Source organism: Scyliorhinus torazame, chromosome 12 (assembly GCF_047496885.1).
Source record: "Scyliorhinus torazame isolate Kashiwa2021f chromosome 12, sScyTor2.1, whole genome shotgun sequence".
Classification (NCBI taxonomy): Eukaryota; Metazoa; Chordata; class Chondrichthyes; order Carcharhiniformes; family Scyliorhinidae; genus Scyliorhinus; species Scyliorhinus torazame.
The window spans coordinates 153,292,012-153,311,019 of NC_092718.1; the positions used below are offsets into that span (position 1 = coordinate 153,292,012).

The following is a 19,008-nucleotide window of genomic DNA, read 5'->3' on the forward strand; positions in this document are numbered from 1 at the left end:
CATTGATCCCAAGGATCTAAATCGCAATATCATGAGGGAGCATTATCCAATTCCCAAGCGCGAAGAGCTCACATGTGAGATGGCTCGCGCCGAGCTCTTCACCAAACTCGACGCCTCAAAAGGATTCTGGCAAATCCAGCTCGATAAATCCAGCAGGGAACTTTGCACATTTAATACCCCCTTTGGCAGATATTGTTGCAACAGGATGCCGTTCGGGATCATATCTGCATCAGAAGTGTTCCATACGATTATGGAACAAATAATGGAAGGCATTGAAGGTGTTCGCGTCTATGTCAATGACATAATCATTTGGTCCACCACCCCGCAGGAGCATGTTAGTCGCCTCCAGCGCGTATTCAGATGTACACATGAGCATGGCCTCCGCCTCAACAGGGCCAAATGCTCTTTTGGTCAGATGGAACTCAAGTTCCTCGGGGACCACATCTCCTAATTGGGTGTGCAGCCGGATGCGGACAAGGTAGCTGCCATCACAGCTATGAAAACACCAGAAGACAAGAAGGCGGTCCTCCGATTTCTGGGCATGGTCAATTTTTTAGGGAAATTTATCCCTAACCTCGCCTCTCATACCACGGCTCTCAGGAACCTGGTCAGGAAGACGACAGACTTCCAATGGCTCCCTGCACACGAGCGCGAATGGAGAGAACTCAAAGCAAAACTGACCATGGCCCCGGTCTTAGCTTTCTTTGATCCAGCAATGGAGACCAAAATTTTGACCGTTGCCAGTCAATCCGGCATTGGGGCAGTGCTCCTTCAACTTGATGAGGCCTCATCATGGGCCCCCGTTGCATATACTTCATGTGTGATGACCCCCACAGAGCAGCGCTACGCGGAGATAGGAAAGGAGTGCCTGGGCCTTCTGACCGGTGTGATTAAGTTTCACGATTATATCAACGGACTTCCTCAATTCACCGTCGAGACCGACCATCGCCCGCTGGTCAATACAATACAGAAAGACTTGAACGATATGACGCCTCGCCTCCAGCGTACTCTTCTCAAGCTCCGGCGATATGACTTCCAGCTGGTGTACACCCCAGGCAAAGACGTCATCATTGCTGACGCTCTCTCCAGGGCAGTCAACACTCCATGTGACCCAGCGGGATTTGTCTGCCAGGTTGACGCCCATGTGGCATTTGCAACCTCCAATCTACCTGCCACGGATGAACGCCTCGTCCAAATTCGCCGCAAGACAGCTGCGTGTCATGCGCCACCTAACAGACGGGTGGCTCAAGGGCCAATGCCCTCAGTTCTATAATGTCAGAGATGATCTGGCGGTAGTAGACGGGGTTCTTCTAAAACTGGACCGCATTGTCATCCCGCATAGCACGCGCCAACTTGTCCTGGAACAACTACACGAGGGCCACCTTGGCGTGGAAAAGTGCCGCCGACGGACCCGAGAAGCAGTGTACTGGTCCGGCATTAATGAGGACATAGCCAGCACAGTGCTCAACTGTCCCACTTATCAGCGCTTCCAGCCGGCCCAACCACGTGAGACCCTGCAGCCCCATGAGTTGGTCATGTCACCATGGACCAAGGTGGGCATCGACCTGTTCCATGCGCTGGGTAGAGACTATGTTCTGATCGTGGACTACTTTTCGAATTACTCGGAGGTGATACGGTCTGCCATCATTCGTGCATGTAAAGAAACATTTGCTCAACACGGCATCCCGCTCACGGTTATGTCGGGCAATGGCCCCTGCTTCGCCAGCCAGGAATGGTCCAACTTTGCCAGGCAGTACAATTTTGCGCATGTGACATCCAATCCCCTGTACCCCCAATCCAACGGCAAAGAAGAGAAGGGAGTACATATAGTCAAACGGCTCCTATGCAAGGCTGCCAATGCTGGGTCTGATTTCCACCTTGCCTTGCTGGTCTATCGCTCCGCCCCGCTGTCCATTGGCCTGTCGCCAGCCCAGTTACTCATGGGTCGTACCCTGAGTACGATGGTGCCGTCCATCCATGTCCCAGACCTCGACCACGTTCCGGTCCTTCGCATGATGCAGCTGTCTCGTGCACAGCACAAGGTGCCTCATGACTCCCGTGCAACTGATCTCCCTGCTCTGGCTCCAGATAACAACGTCCACGTCCATCTTCCGGATGGGGGCTGGTCTGCGACCGCTGTTGTCCTTCGGCTCGTTCCTGGTTCGTCTACCGGATGGCTCTTTCTGCACTTCAATCGACGTGCCCTTCGTCTCATTCCACGCTAGCCACGTGATCCTCCACTGTCGCCTCGCCCTCCTGCTGACCCTGCCATGGAGTATGCATAGCTCCCTGTCACTCTGCCTCGCCCTGACACTGACGCAGTCCAGCCCGTTCCTGAACCGGCGGCTCTCGACCCACCCTTGAGGCGGTCAACCAGAATTCGTCGCCCACCTCAGAGACTTAATTTATGAACTTTGCGGACTTATAGACTCTCTGAATTGTTTCATTGCTTTGTTTGATCGTTTCCCTGGTTTGTATATAGTGTTGATCTCGTTATTCTTGTTGCATACTGCTTCTCTGAACCAGGCACCTTCCCATGTAAATAGCTTAGTTATCATGTACGTAGTCCGGTAAATATGTCTTCGCACCCCACACGTAGTTAGGAACATTCTCACCATACATTATTTATTGCCACACACATACATTCTTTTATAAAAGGGGGGTGTCATGATATTACACCAGTATATCATGGTGCAGATACACACACACTGATGGACACACAGCAAGACCAATCCACACACGTGTTGACCCACAGTGAAAGTATGTTCAACAGTTTCTAACTTAATAAAATAGTGTTGCACTATTTTAAGTGTTGGTGGCCTGTATGTGTTCCACGGATCCAGAACACCCAACACATCACTCTTCACTTACCAGGAAGGGTGCAGTTCTAACAACACTCGAAGCTCGACACCATCCATGACAAACAAGCCTGCTTGGATTGGCCACCACTTAAACATTCACTCCCACCTCCCTGACACACACTGGCAGCAGTGTGCACTATCTCCAAGATGCAGTGCAGCAAATCGCCAGTGCTCCTTTGACAGCACCTTCCAATCACACAATCTCTACTGCCAATAGTGGAAAGGGCAATAGGTGAATGGGAAAACTAAGTTCCCCTCCAAGTCACAGTCCATCCTGACTTGGAAATATCTGCTGTTTCTTCATCGTCGCTGAGTCAAAATTCGTAAACTCCCTTATTTATTAACACTGTGGGAAGTTGTATCTGTACCACATATGCTGCAGTGGCTCAAGGCAGTGGCTCACCTCCATCTTCTCATTACGGATGGACAATAAATGCCAGTGAGGTTCACATCCTATGACAAATAAAAACAAAAAATACTACTTTTTTGGTCATACCACTAGACTTCTGAGTTAGATTCTTGATATTGTCACCTGGGTTTTAGCCTGGTGGATAGTTGTGTGGGGAGCAGTAGTGTAAAGGCACTTATTTCATGGATTCAGCCTCCTTAAAACTACTAAAGTGTAAAATAACCCACTTGTGTGTGGTTAAAAAAATAGAATGGCTTTTAAAATGAAGGCATGTGGCTTATTATAATAGTCAAATGACTACTCACTTCTTGTGAGCAGGTTGGTCACTCACTTCTCACCCCGCCTCTGCTCACACAGAATTTAGATCATTACAGCAGGATTTAGATCATTTGGAGACTTGGGCGGAGAGATGGCAGATGGAGTTTAATCCAGACAAATATGAGGTAATGCATTTTGGAAGGTCTAATGCAGGTAGGGAATATACATTGAATGGTAGAACCCTCCAGAGTATTGACAGTCAGAGAGATCTAGGTGTACAGGTCCACAGGTCACTGAAAGGGGCAACACAGGTGGAGAAGGTAGTCAAGAAGGCATACGGCATGCTTGCCTTCAGTGGCCGGGGCATTGGGTATAAAAATTGGCAAGTCATGCTGCAGCTGTATAGAACCTTAGTTAGGCCACACTTTGAGTGTAGTGTTAAATTCTGGTCGCCACACTACCAGAAGGATGTGGAGGCTTTAGAGAGGGTGCAGAAGAGATTTACCAGGATGTTGCCTGGTATGGAGGGCATTAGCTATGAGGAGAGGTTGAATAAACTTGGTTTGTTCTCACTGGAACAAAAGAGGTTGAGGGGCAACCTGATAGAGGTCTACAAAATTATGAGGGACATAGACAGAGTGGATAGTCAGAGACATGTTCCCAGGGTAGAGGGGTAAATTACTAGGGGGCAGAGGTTTAAGGTGTGAGGGGCAAGGTTTAGAGGAGATGTACGAGGCAAGTTTTTTACACAGAGGGTAGTGGGTGGCTGGAACTCGCTGCCGGAGGAAGTGGTGGAAGCAGGGACTATAGTGACGTTTAAGGGGCATCTTGACAAATACATGAATAGGATGGGAATAGAGGGATACGGACCCCGGAAGTGTAGATGATTTTAGTTTAGACGGGCAGCATGGTTGGCACAGGCTTGGAGGGCCGAAGGGCCTGTTCCTGTGCTGTACTTTTCTTTGTTATTTGTTCTTTGTTCACACATAGAAGTGGGCGGGTTTTATTCCTGTCCAAGATTTTTCACATTTTAATCTCTGACGCAACCCAACAATCGAATTTTTACGAAGTTAAGATTAACCCCCGTGTCAGAAGTTAGAATCCTGGGTTCAGTCATTGAAATTCTGCCAGATGTTCAGAATTCCCCATCAGATAGTTGGAACTTGTCAGACTGCTGGAATTCGTGACAGGTAATTGGAATTCTATTTCAAATACCGCTCACATTTCAGAAAAGCAAATGCATCTTGACAAAAGAGTCAAGTGTTTCTGACGGACGCATTTCTATGGAGTAATTGTACATTCTGTCCAAAGGCTTGTGTAAAGTAAGCTCCATTGAATTTGACCTCGGGCTTCCCTTCCCCAGCCTGTCCCCCAATTGATAGCATTAGTGAAACTGAAGTATAATTTTGAAACCACTTGAGATGGGTTGATTTATCAGGCACACATAAAGATCCATCTTCAGTTGAGTTTAAATCCTTAGTTCTATGGTGCACATATGGTTTGGCTCTCTAAGCATGCTTTTGTGCAAACCCTCAGCCATTTCAGGCACACTTCATGAGTCAGAGCCATAGTTTGCACAGTAAAGAAACAATATCATTTGCCTAAGATGCTTCCTCCTCAGCCAAAGCTGCCCCACTAAGATTCTGAAGATAAAGCTGATCGTGCTAAGTGGGTGAAATGTTCTAGCTGTGAACACACAGCATTCGCTCACTCAAAAACTCATGTGACACCCAGGCATTTGAGGAGAAAGTATGGAAAGAGGAAAGGTCATTCAGCCACGAGCCTGGCTCCTTCCATAGGCCTAAGAACAATCTACCCTGCAGTACAAGATCATTAGCATTCAAGGTTCATTTTAGATTGGACTAGCACCACTGGGCTCATGTCGCCAACTGCCAACCAAGGTAACGGGGGGCTTGCAAAGCCATTGCAATAGCTCTTCCAACCAATAAGATTTATGACATTCTGGCTGTTTTTTATCTGGTTTGCATCTGGCTCCCCATTTAGGGAACCGGTACCACTAGTACATATCTCAAACTGTCACCTGAAAGAAAACTGCATAAATAAACCACTAAAAGCCTGATAAGATCTGTTGTTTCTGAGAGCTAGATTTTGGCAGATGTGCCTAACCTTAGATTACATAAGAACTAGGAACAGGAGTAGGCCATCTAGCCCCTCGAGCCTGCTCCGCCATTTAATGAGATCATGGCTGATCATTGTGGACTCAGCTCCACTCTCCGGCCCGTACACCATATCCCCGAATCCCTTTATTCTTTAGAAAGGCATCTATCTTTTTCTTAAAAACGTTTAAAGAAGGAGCCTCAACTGCTTCACTGGACAAGGAATTCCAGAGATTCACAACCCTTTGGGTGAAGAAGTTCCTCCTACACTCCGTCCTAAATCTACTTCCCCTTATTTTGAGGCTATGCCCCCTAGTTCTGCTTTCCCCGACCAGTGGAAACAACCTGCCCACATCTATCCTATCTATTCCCTTCATAATTTTATATGTTTCAATAAGATCCCCCCCGCATCCTTCTAAACTCCAATGAGTACAGTCCCAGTCTACTCAACCTCTCGTCATAATCTAATCCCCTCAACTCTGGGATCAACCTAGTGAATCTCCTCTGCACTTCCTCCAGTGCCAATATGTCCTTTCTCAGGTAAGGAGACCAAAACTGAACACAATACTCCAGATGCGGCCTCACCAACACCCTATACAATTGCAGCATAACCTCACTAGTCTTGAACTCCATCCCTCTAGCAATGAAAGACAAAACTCGATTAGCCTTCTTAATCACCTGTTGCACCTGCACACCAACATTTTGCGACTCGTGCACCACACCCAGGTCCCTCTGCACAGCAGCATGTTTTAACATCTTACCGTTTAAATAATAATCCATTCTGCTGTTATTCCTCCCAAAATGGATAACCTCACACTTGGCAACATTGAATTCCATCTGCCAGAACCTAGCCCATTCACCTAACCGATCCAAATCCTTCTGCAGACTTCCGGTATCCTCTGCACTTTTTGCTTTACCACTCATCTTAGTGTCGTCTGCAAACTTTGACACATTGCACTTGGTCCCCAACTCCAAATCGTCTATGTAAATTGTGAACAACTGCGGGCCCAACACTGATCCTTGAGGGACCCCACTAGTTACGGGTTGCCAACCAGAGAAACACCCATTTATCCCCACTCTCTGCTTTCTGTTAGTTAACCAATCCTCCACCCATGCTACCACTTTACCCTCAATGCCATGCATCTTTAGTTTATGCAGAAACGTTTTGTGTGGCACCTTGTCAAAAGCTTTCTGGAAATCCAGGTATACCACATCCATTGGCTCCCCGTTATCTACTGCACTGGTAACGTCCTCAAAAAATTCTACCAAATTAGTCAGACATGACCTACCCTTTGTGAACCCATGCTGCGTCTGCCCAATGGGACAATTTCCCTCCAGGTGCCCCGCTATTTCCTCCTTAATGATAGATTGCTCTTAATGTGTGAAGCCCTATGTTTAACACTATGGCCTTTCATTAATAGGGATACTAACTTTACAGGAACATGTGCTTGTAAATTGGCTAACACCATGTGTCATCTTTAACAGCATCTTTTAAAAAAATAATTGAACATGGATGAATGGTCACCATAGTTTACTTTGGCAGAACAAGTCTGTCTAGTCCCCACACAAATGGATTGTAACTGAGAAGTGTATTTCTAGTTACAGTGCCAACTCTGTTCTACCCTTTACCAAGGGCCAAAACTTGTAACAAAATAAATCAAATCAATATGCCGTATCAAGGATTCATCTCACACCAAAACATTTTTGAAACATTTGCAAAATAAGATCAAGTTAAGACTGTTCAAATGTTAGGAAACTTTCCTGGTAGATTCCTGAACTTTCCTGACAATTCCTGAATGTTCCAGTATGGTCCTGCCCCCTTTTCCAACCTTCACCCCTCTTCCCTCCCTCCCTCCCTAATCCTAATCTTCTTTGGGGGAATGAGCCACTTTTTCCAAGATGACATTGTTGCCTTTTATGGTGACTGTGAGCTCGTTAGGATTTATTGTCTCCCAGCTGCTACTAGTTTGTGTACAAAAGAATTGTCACATGGAAATATGGAGCAAAAGAATTGTCACATGGAAATATGGAGCAATGAAAGACTTTTTAGTTTAGCCTCTTCAAAGAGGGTTTCACTGTTCTTGCCTGAACTGCCATGCTAGAGCGCACTTGCATCACTATAATAATATTGTGCGTTTATACACCATTTTTGAACATAGAAGAAAGGCCGAAGGCGTGTGGAGTAAGGAAAGGCAGATCACTAGTCTCGTTATATTGAATCAGACAGCACAACAGGAGGCACTCAGCCCATTTCGGTCTGTTGCAGCACTTTTGATTAGTCCTCCTGGCCCGCTCTTTCCCGATGGTGCTGCAATTATTTCCTTTTCAAGTTCTGTATATATCCAAATCGCCTCTAAAAGCTGCTGTTTGCTCCCCCCACCCTTCAGACAGCGAATATTCTACATTATTACAGATCCCTGCCTTAAAAAGTCTCATCGCTCTATTTCTAGTGCCACTGAATGCCAGCTCTGATGGGAAGTTGGGGAGGGTGGCCAGGTTACTAAAAGAATCAGACTTGCTCAAAAGACTGGATGGCCAGAGTGGAACTGGTAACAAAAATTTTTTATATTCGTTTGCACCCAGGTGAATTTGATCATAATACACCCTTTCTTTGTATTTCTATTAACCTTCCTGAATAGTGTCCTCACAACTCAGTCAAATGGGGCAAATTTCCCTGGAGCTGCATCTGTGACTCTTTCGGCCTGAATACAAGGGGAATGAGGGGAGAGCATATCTCCTCACCGCCCAGCTTTCCTCCAGAAATGATACAAAAAAAAAAAACAGGTGCCTAGAAACAAAATGAGGAACTGGGCCTTGATTTCAAAAGGCAATGATTAAAATAATCTGCGCAATGTTTTCATTGTTCATTTAATAATAAAAGTAAAACATTGTAGATGTCTTTTAAAAAAAACACACGCACAGGAAAATCTGCCCCATGTTGGTGAGGCAACAGATACTGAACGCTTATTTTTTTTTCTCGCCATTGTTCACTGTGTACAGTTGTTATCTAATCCAGATTCATTCCTTGTCTCCCTCCCCTTCTCTCCTCCTGTTTGTTTTCGCTGGGTCCTGCTCATTCAGTGCACGCAAGCGGCCCATCCCGTATTACAGACCGAGCCCATCATCGCCCAGCTCCCTCAGTTATTCTTCCTACAGCAGCCGGAGCCGGAGTCGCAGCTACGACAGCTACAGCTCGTACAGCCGGAGTGGGACTCGCAGCCCGAGCAGGAGCGGGACTCGCAGCCGCACCGCCAGCTACGACAGCCGGAGCAGCTCAGAAAGCATTGGCTTTTAGACAGACTATTTAGGGGGGTAAAACACACACAAAATAAAATCGACAAGTCACAATATAAACATCAACTACTGACATCTCCAAAACAGATGTGAAACTGCGAGTAACGGCAGTGCCAATAGGCCACTGGAACACGATTTGTATTATAACAAGTATATATTTATATCAAGATCGCCTTGTAGGTCCTGACATTCATAAGTTCGTTAGACCCAGGCTTACTCATCATTCAGCACTGATATAAGGGCGGACAAAACGGATTTTGCAGTCTCCACACTGCCTCCATGCTTGTGTTTCTCCATTCAACATCATTCAGGATTTTAAAACTTTGCCTGGTGCTGGGATTCAAATGGAAAACTTTACCCCCCCCCCTTTACATCGATTATAAACCTCTGCAAAATAATTCTTCCATGAAGTCAACTGAATCAAAAGTCAGCAACTTCTTCCAAACAGAAGACATGCAGCTATTTAAGTTTTTTTTTCCTGGCTGACTGGAATTTACATTGATCAAATCTTCAGGAGTTTCTGCCCTGATAACTTGTCAAAGAGCCTCTTGGACAAAAACAAAACCCAGAAGGGGTGGATGCGGGCAGGCATGGAAACTTACTGTACTTGATCTCATTGAGCAAGGCCCAGCCACAAACTGCACTCCCTTCCTCAGATTCATCCTACTGACCTTGTAATGTTGTGAGGCAAATGGTTTTAAGTCACTGCTGTGGTTGCAAAAATGGAAAACTATGCACTGTAAATATAGTACAATTAGCACATGGGTGGGTGGGTGGGGAGGGGGGCATTGTGGCTCCAAGAGTTCAAAGGGGAATTATTGTATAACACATGCTGTTCTAAAGCAACAAATTATGTAGAGTTGTATCCATGCCTCTAGTTGCTTCCTGCTAGATGCTAGTTGAGGCCTGTTCAAACAGCAATGTTGAGATTGTCTCATAAATATACGAGCTGTTTAAGTGTTGTGCACATAAAACAACCACCCTCCATTGAATGACTTTCTCATTCTCCTCACCCTTTTTAAGACTTTGCTTTAACAGAGTGTGTGTTGCCACAGCTACCGAGCATTGTTTTGTTACAGCCGTGATACATATTTTGTTTAAACAGATCTGGTTAGGTTTAGGCCAACCCAAGTAAATCTTCCCCCAGTGATTGAGTGAGCACCCTGGAAACCTACCACTGTTCCCACACCCAGTCTGCTAAGACTGTTCAGCACCTTGCATATAGTTGGCTTGGAAGGTATACATCACCTTTGGGTCACTGACTTGAAGTTGGTGTCTCCATTGGAAGACACCAAAGAACTGTATAGTGACTTTGTCAAACCATTTGGAGAGATTGAAGAGCAATAGGACAGAACCAGACGTAGACAGGCAATTCCAAAGTTGCTTGAAGCCATGAGAAAGTGGCACAAGTTTCCAGAACAACATTAAGCATTTGGAAAAGTTCAAATTCAATTATTCAAGATGTAGGCTTGAATGTAGAAGGCTCTTCTCCAGTTTGGGAGCTGGCAGCTTGGAACAATAATTATGATCTTTGTTGTCTTTCCACACACTAGCCTAATTGCAGGGTTAGCCCAGCTCCCCTTTATCCGAGTTATTGAGGATTTCTTGGGGAGTGACATGCAGACATTTATTTATAACCTCCGGGGAGGGTGTCCTATTTTATAATTTCCTATCGATGTGGCTTTTCAGACAACCTCGTGCCAGTTGCTCCTGTTGCAGAAGAGCCATTCATTATTTGCAAACCTTACAATTTCTAACTTATTTCCAGTGCAAAGGATTGAACCCAAGTACAACCCAGGAAACAAAATAATACAGAGTGAAAGGTGGATCAAGGATGCAGTCTCAGTATTGAATAGGCTCCAACAGTTGACAATGTACAGTGAATACAAACTTTAAAAATTGAGAATCAGGATCTAAGATCTGATATAGATCCATCTTTTATTGGGAGTTTTCCAATCAATGAAATACGAATGAAGGTCTCTTATTTAGCAGATTACGTTAAACTGGCCTAATTTTGTTGATCGGCCCCATTTTACTAATAACTGAGATGTTAACCCCTTTGGGAACAGGTCCTAGACATCAAGACCCTAGAATTGGTCCATTAATTGTTTTCACTTTCAAATTATCCCCACCTTCCCCTCCCATAAAAATAAACACCTAATGAATTTAAATGGCATCATTCTCCCAATTGGAGAACAGTTGGATAGATATTTACACACATTCCATTGATAGCACCATTTCTCATTCAGCTATTTCAACAATGGCAATGCCAAAACGGGGCAATGGCATTGCCTATGAACAGCCTATCCACATTTAAAAATGAGCTCATGGATGTATTTTTAATCTGTGATTTTAACCTGGCTTACAACCACCTGGAACTCCTTTCATAAACCTCTCTACTTCTCTCTTCAACCTTTGAAAATCTTTCCGAAACCCATCCATCTCATTAAACGTTAGGCCACCTCTCTTAACACCTCACTATGACATAACATCTGGTTTCCTTCATCAATTCCATTTATTTTTGTTTAGTTTTCCTGCCTCCTTCCCAGTCTAAAGCATCTTCAGACATTTTCTAGGTTTTATGTGAAAAAAATCTCTCGGAGCAACCTTTAGTTTCCAAACTCTAAATTTGGCAGATTTGACTTCAGTGAAAGGAAAAAATAAAGTACCTCAGTTTGAAACTAGACCTGTCTAGTCAACCTCATTAGAAAATGGCGGCAACCCACGTGGGGGTTGGGGGTGCAGTTGCCCAGTTTGTGTGCCAACCTGTCAGAAGCTTTCAAAATCATGCAAAAATCCTATTTGCAATCTCAAGTGCAGTAGTAGGCTACAGTAACTGCCAATAACATAAAAATGTTAGTACAGTAACATAAACAAGGTAACTTGTTTATCAAAGTCCTTTTTTTGGCCTGTCTCAAACTCGAATCTTGGCACAACCTTCATCACTTTCTAAATGGATGCATAGCCCAAATCTGTAAAAGGCCAGAAAGGTCAAAGCATATGAATAGAAGTGCAGCCATTGACAGGCAATTTATACAGATGCACCTTTCGGCCCTCTCTAAACACGCTAGTATTATCAAGTTAGCTTTAGAGCATGATATATACAGTGTGCTAATTAATAATCCTGGGTTACCCTTCATTACTCAACTCATATCAGGCTCAATTGAGATTATAATGAGGAATGACTAGTTAGATTAACTAGTTTCTGTTGAATGCACCTTCCTGTGCACTTGGTAGTAATGCTGCTGGTTTTGGTATGATCATCAATACCCAGACCATTTCCCCCCTGTTTGTGACTCAGTGTTAAGAGTAGCCTAGTGGGGGAGATGAACGGCGACAATGCTACAAATGTCCTTGGCAATTCCGTACAATCTTGGTGAATCATTAGGTGATTGAGTGTGAGGTGCTACCTGAAAGCTCTAGGGCAGATGCTCACCCTTCATACATGCACATTTTAGACAGCCGTGGCCTAGTTACTCAACCCCTTTTTTCCAAAAATCCACAGCTGTTCTATAACTTTTGCTATGCAAAGTTTCTATGCCCATTTAAATGCAAATGTAACACATGCACAACAGAGTAGTTAGGGGGAAACTGTTCCCATTCACAGAATGATAAAGAACCAGATTTATCGTTTTTGGTAAAAGTAGCAACACAGCGAGTGATTAGGGCCTGGAATGTGCCGCCTGAGAGTATGGTGGAGGCCGCTTTGATCAAGGCATTCAGGAGGGAATTCGATGACTATTTGAAAGCAAGGTACAGGCGGAGAAGGTGGGAGAATGGCTCTCGGTGGACTGCTCATTCAGAGAACTGGTGCAGACACAATGAGCCAAATGACTTCCTTCTGTCATTCTGTGAACTGTAATGAGTCTGTATGTACAGTGTATGAATAAAACTGACCTCATCTAGACAGTTTTCATTTCTCAACATGTACGCAGATTCATGAAGTGCAGACCCTAGCATTTTGAATGCATTAATGGTTTCAATATTTCTGCTGAATCAGTTTGTCAGTTTTTTAAAACATTCATTTTTGAGATTTGAGTGTCACAAGAAAGATCAGCATTCACTTCCCAACCCCCTAGTTGCTCGGGGAAGGTGATCGTGGGCCTTCTAGCACTACTGTTGCCTTTGTGGCAATTGTGTCCCCATAATGGTGTTAGATATGGAATTCCAGGATATTGACCGAGCAAAAGTGAAGTAATGTCAATATATATCCAACATGGGATTCTGTGTGACCAAGGAGATGGTGACTTTTCTTACTTGGTTGCATATGAACATATAATAAAGGATGGAAAAGGACTAACTGGATCATGCAGACAGAATGCAGCCTCACTTACATGTAGTATCAACCTACCCAAACCTGTCTCAGTCTCCTGGGAAAAGATAATATTGAGAGCAACAAAAGAAAATTGGCCACGTGTAGAAGAATAAAAACTCTAGTGGTGTTAGCATGGAAAATCATAGTTAAAAAGCTAGTGTTAAATAAAGTACATCATTTGCAATGAAATCCCAATAGTATCATGCTCACGCTACAGCGCTCAAACATAATCAAATTATTCCCACTATAACCTGGTCTTTTTGAGCACAATGTTTATACCCACATCAATACCTCCTTCTTAAGCCGATGAACAGCAGCTCAAAGCATTCTAATGGGAGGAGGGGGCAGTGGAGAGGGGGGGTTTTGTTCGTATGTAATTGTTCCACTGCATGTTAAAGCTTAATATCAAATAGTCTGTGAATACAGGATTTTATTTCCCCCTAAATAGAAGAATTGTAATCTAGGTGTTGAAGGATACGTTTACAAAAGGGATTTGGCAAATTTGTCAGTGTATTGCACTCATCTCAAACACAGACCTGTTGTTCCCTGCTGTTGGGCGTGGGAAACATTGCTGTTTGATTTTCAGGATTCTCCTACATTTTCTATTTATTTGGTCACAGTTAACTTTTGTCCATATGCACATCGGTAGTTACAATGCTTTTGTCAGCAAACCTATATATAAAATGTTTTTTTTTTAAAAAGAGGTGGCATTTATATGGTTCCTTCAGTCCTGTACAGCTTGGGTTTATTCTGTGTTATGTTGACTTGTATTGTTCAAATGTATAAGTTCCGAGATGCTGCTTTTTTCTCCTGTACAGTATTAAATGTGTTTCTCTTAACTTGGTGATCATGAAGAACTCTGTGTGTCACAGAAGAGTTGGGTTTCTGAGAGATCTGGCAGGTCCCCCCCCACCCCCCGCCCCCCTTAAGATCCTCAATATAAACAGCAATACTAATTCCCATACTTCGTCTCCATAACACCATTAAACCATCTACCAGAGCCGAACCAATCAAATCCAGTTTGAAACGCAATAAAGAGTTTGAGAATAACAGTGGCCTGAACTGAAGCAAATGGAAACCAACAGTGTACCAGCCAGATCTTGGCTGCGGCGGCCATAAATATATTATTTCTCATGTCGACACACATTTATCTGCAGTTAACCAGAAAATGTGTCCTTTAGACTAGATCATTTTGACTTGAGAGTTATTTTAATTTAACACTGTAACTGAACAGAAGGATTTAGTTAAAATTACCCTCCTCGCCCTCCCTAATGACCTCAACTCCAAACCAAACCAATTGTCATGAAGGCATAGATCTACCCCGGTAGATTTTGCATAAAGCCTGGACTGGAAACAAGTATGGATTTGTCCCAAGTCCATACTTTTACTCATGGACCTACACTCAATGTGTTTTTTTTCATTAATTCAAAGGATGTGGGTTTCGCTGGCTAGGCCAGCATCTATTGCCCATCCCCTTGAAAATCAAACCTGTCCTGGGACGTGCAGGGCAACATGCTGCATCCATTACAAAGCAAGCAACTCCAAAAAGGAATATTTAAAATCAATCATGAGCGATTTTCAACAAGAATGTTTTTGAGTTCTTCAAAGCTTAAAAGCTTTCATCCAATTACAGCAGGTTCAAGTGATCACGTATCTCATAATTCGGGACACATTTTAAAAATAAACAAAATTATTGGTATAAAATTACATATTGACATTGTTTTGTGAAACAAAGTATAACTATGTACGGTTTTGAAGTCAATGGAAATAAAATGGGGAAAGAGGTCAAGGGGTCTGTCAAACATCTCACACCATTGAATAAAATCAAGCTCTACCAGATTGCCAACACTTCTATTGTGTGAATACATTTTAGATCGTGAAGGTTACAATGCAATATGCATTTGCACAGTGCTTGCACAGAAAGTCAAACACATTAACGAACCAATATCCCTCGAGCTCTCAAAAAGGTTGATGCGTCTTTTATTGGCGGGAAATTAGACACCCCCTGAAAAGAAACATTTCAGCAGATTTACAAAAGTAGTGTTGCAGAGAAGTATTTGATAGTATTGAACTTACAGACAAAAGCGATTCATCTAATCAAATGTTAAATATTTAGGGTATAGTGTCAGTGTTGCAGTAGACGGGAATGCATCATTGCCAACACACATTTACTGTTTGCAAAAACTAATGTTTTAATTTTGAGCATATATTTTATTAGGTATTAGTTACCAACAATTCCTTCCACTTTTATGATAAATCAGAAAAATCGCACCATGTACTCTGTGCAGTGATTTGTATAAGATAACAAAAAACGTAAAGTAATTCATTTGGGGGTTTTGTTTCTTTACTGCCTGAGTTACGACGCTCATTGTTCAATTTGATCTTGCCCAGAAACCACTGATTAGTTTAACACTGTTTACCAGAGATTGCCAATTGATCAGTCTGTGAAACTAGAATTATTGGTGCTCTCAGCCCTTTCCTTGTAATCGTTTAATACAAAATAACCTAAACATCACCTGTTTTCACTACTTGGCTGCTGCTTAGCTCTAACATAGTGTTTTCTTGTCAAAAGGCTGGTAAATCTAAAAGCAATAAAGAACAAAGGGTGACCTGCAGCTTTAACAAAAGGCACAACAGGACCTGCACTATTTAGCGCCAGTGTACACCTTTTCAGTCATTGCCACCCACACATGCTGCGGCAGGTATTTGTAAAACAAAACGCTGGCGTATCAGGGAACAATCAGTCTTCCTCGAACTTGATCAATTATGATTTTTTTTTTTGTCTCCTGCAATGTTGAACAAAATAAGGAGGTAGAGCAAATACAATTCTGGAGCTGTTTGTAGAATGCATTTTGAGATTGTGTATTACTTAGTAATTAGTGTATCTAGTTAACATGAAATAAAGAGTATATGATGAACATGTGATAATTCTTTGATTTCTGCTGCAGAGGCAGAGATTTTGAAAAGCCCCAGATGTACTGATTTTTGTTTTTGCTCCACAATTCCTTCCCTTCCTCTAGCGAGATCGCAATCCTGTCTGCGCCCTCAGGTGACCCTAAAAGAACCCATGGCACTATTTCAAAGAAGAACAGGGGAGCTCGCTTTGGTACTCTGCATAATATTTATCCCGCAACCAGCATCATTAAAAACAGAGTATCTGGTCATTATCACGGTTGCCGTTTGCGGGTCCTTCCTTTGCGTAAATAGCAGTGACTACACCTCTAAAGTATTTCATTGGCTATAAAACACTTCAAGACATCTCCAGATGCAAAAGGCAGGATATTAATGCAAGTCTTTCTTTAATGCACCATTGGTATTGGTTGTCCACAAGTACCTTTTCATGAGCCACATTTCACAAATGAGCCTACAAGCCAATGCTGTCAGACCATTCCTTGAGCTGAGCCCATTCCTAACCACATCTGACAACCGATTTCCCATTCAGGAAGGGTAGGGTGTTCTCAATGAGAGTGTGAGGAGGTGTACTGGTCAGTAAATTGTTGGCTTGTCAAAGACTTTTCCCCATCCAAATAAATGAGTGAATAAAATGTCGGAAAAATTAAGCACCGCAAGACCGATTGAGGAGAACATTTTGTTTCCGTGATGCCACTTCGAAGCAAGGCTGTACTGATTACATCAATTCCATAGAGGTAGGAAGTGCCACAGGTAACTATCTTCATGGCCCACTTGATGTTATTCAATGATCAATGTAGAAACCCAGGCAGGCAATAGCCTTCAGGTTAAAGCACTCCGGTGCTTCCTGCTATACTATTCAATAAAACCATGGATGGCCTGATTCTGACCTTAACTTAACCTTCCTGCCTGCCCCCCATAGCCCCCGACTCCCTTATCTGTCTAACTCAGCCTCAAATATATTGAATGACCAGCTTCCGCATCTCTCTGGGGATTTGAATTCCAAAGACTAATGACCCTCTGAGCGAAGATATTCACCCTCATGTCTACCCTGAATGGGAGGCCCCTTATTTTTCAACATTTCCCCTAGTTCTAGATTCCCCTCCAAAGGGCAACCATCCTCTCAGCATCTACTCTATCAAGCCGCCTCAGAATCTTACATGTTTCAATAAGATCACAACACATTCTTCTAAACTGCAATGAGCATAGGCCCAACCTTCTCAACCTTTCCCCATAAGACAACCCCTTTGTCATGTGAATCAGCCTAATGAACCTTCTCTGAACTAGATCCAAGTACATCCCTTCTTAGTCAGCAGACCAAAACTGTATGCTATACCAAAGGTGCGGTCTCTCTGATGCCCACAGTATTTCTAGCATGACTTCCATACTCCAATTCCTTGCAATAAAGGCCAAACATTCCAATGGAGCCAAATTTTGTAGCATTTATATTTAAACTTGTGATATATAAAAATACTTTGTATTACAAATGATGACATTATCAAATGAAGTAATTAATATACTTGATTGGCTTTAATTGGCATTTTGACTAGGGTGGCAGTTCAAGGGCAGTATCACTGCATTGTGAGGGATGCTCCGGTACAATTGGAGGAGGAGGAGGAGGGAATTCATCCTGTGACCGACTCGGGAAATGTCACCAAAAGCAGATTACCTGATCATTGAGTTGTCTGCTGTTTCTGGGTACTTGCTGTGTGAAAACTGGCAGCTCTGTTAACCTCCATAACAACGATGACTGCACTTCTCTTAGCAATGCATCAATTGTGGTGCAAGAGCTTCATTTTCGGTGAAGCATGGAAAGAATGATCCATTATGAATGGAGGATTATTGAGATGGCCAGCTGGTTATCTACACCGGCTTCTGCATATTTGTGTCAGTTATGGCTCAGTTCATTACATTCTCGTGTCCGGGTTGGATCGTGGTTCAAGCCCCATTCCAGTTAGTTAAGAACAATAATCAAGGCCTGTTTCAGCACGATGCTAAGGGAGTGCTGCTCTGCCAGAGGCCCCCAGCAGAATTATCCGTTCCTGAGACTAAGTGTTGACGCCGGGTCAGGATTCGCGGAGTTCTATGACAACATACCTGGCACTGCACCTGGACCAATTTAGTGACCCCGGAGGTGATCACATCGTAGCCACGTGGAACACAATCGATTCCAATGAGAAATAGTGCGAGATTCGCGATTGACACTCAGGAGGCTGACAAGCTGCAGCCTCATGTACACACTTCACTCCCCGCACACACCATCCCAGCCAACAAGATAGCACTGGTTGCGCTGGAGCGTGCCCATCCTGTTGATGGGTTGGCTGGGGCCAGAGGGCACCTCTGGGGGTGGCCGGAGGGGCTGTTATGGGTCCGGGTTAACAGAACCCCAAAGTGTTTCATGGAGTTCAATCGACCCACAACTTTTAATAGATTGTGGTGTGGGAAGCACACGGCGCACTCTCCAGGTGTGATACAACAATTATGGACAAATGGTTTTTAAAACAAAACAATGTTTATTCTATGAACTCGATTTAACCTTTAAGAAACAAACATTGAATATCTTAACACACATTATTTCAAAGATAACCCCAAAAGACTATAACACTAAATAATCCTTTAAACATCTAAAAGACTTCAACCTTCAAAAACAGACATGAGGTTACATTCAATATATTTATAGTCTTTGGATTTGCAGACATCAACAGACCAGCTCTGTTTCTTCCTGAAGCTCTCAGCAAACTCTGTGTTTTCTTCCTGCAGCTCTCAGCAAAACACACAGACACTCCCAGCTTTCTCCTCAAACTGAAACCAAAAGCAGAAGTGAGCTCAGCTCCCCCCACCCTC

The 19,008-nt window shown here is 43.5% G+C and overlaps 1 protein-coding gene across 7 annotated transcripts in view; it reads left to right on the plus strand.

The window, feature by feature from the left end:
- The window catches only part of srrm3 (serine/arginine repetitive matrix 3), a 524,769-nt gene extending 515,070 nt beyond the window's left edge, over positions 1 to 9,699 (plus strand). For all 7 annotated transcript variants that reach the window (XM_072469198.1, XM_072469202.1, XM_072469199.1 and 4 more), the window contains one exon: positions 8,727 to 9,699. In XM_072469198.1, the coding sequence (XP_072325299.1) occupies positions 8,727 to 8,940 (214 nt within the window). In that variant the 3' untranslated portion in view covers positions 8,941 to 9,699. The remainder of the gene's footprint in view (positions 1 to 8,726) is intronic.
- The last annotated feature ends 9,309 nt before the right edge of the window (positions 9,700 to 19,008 follow it).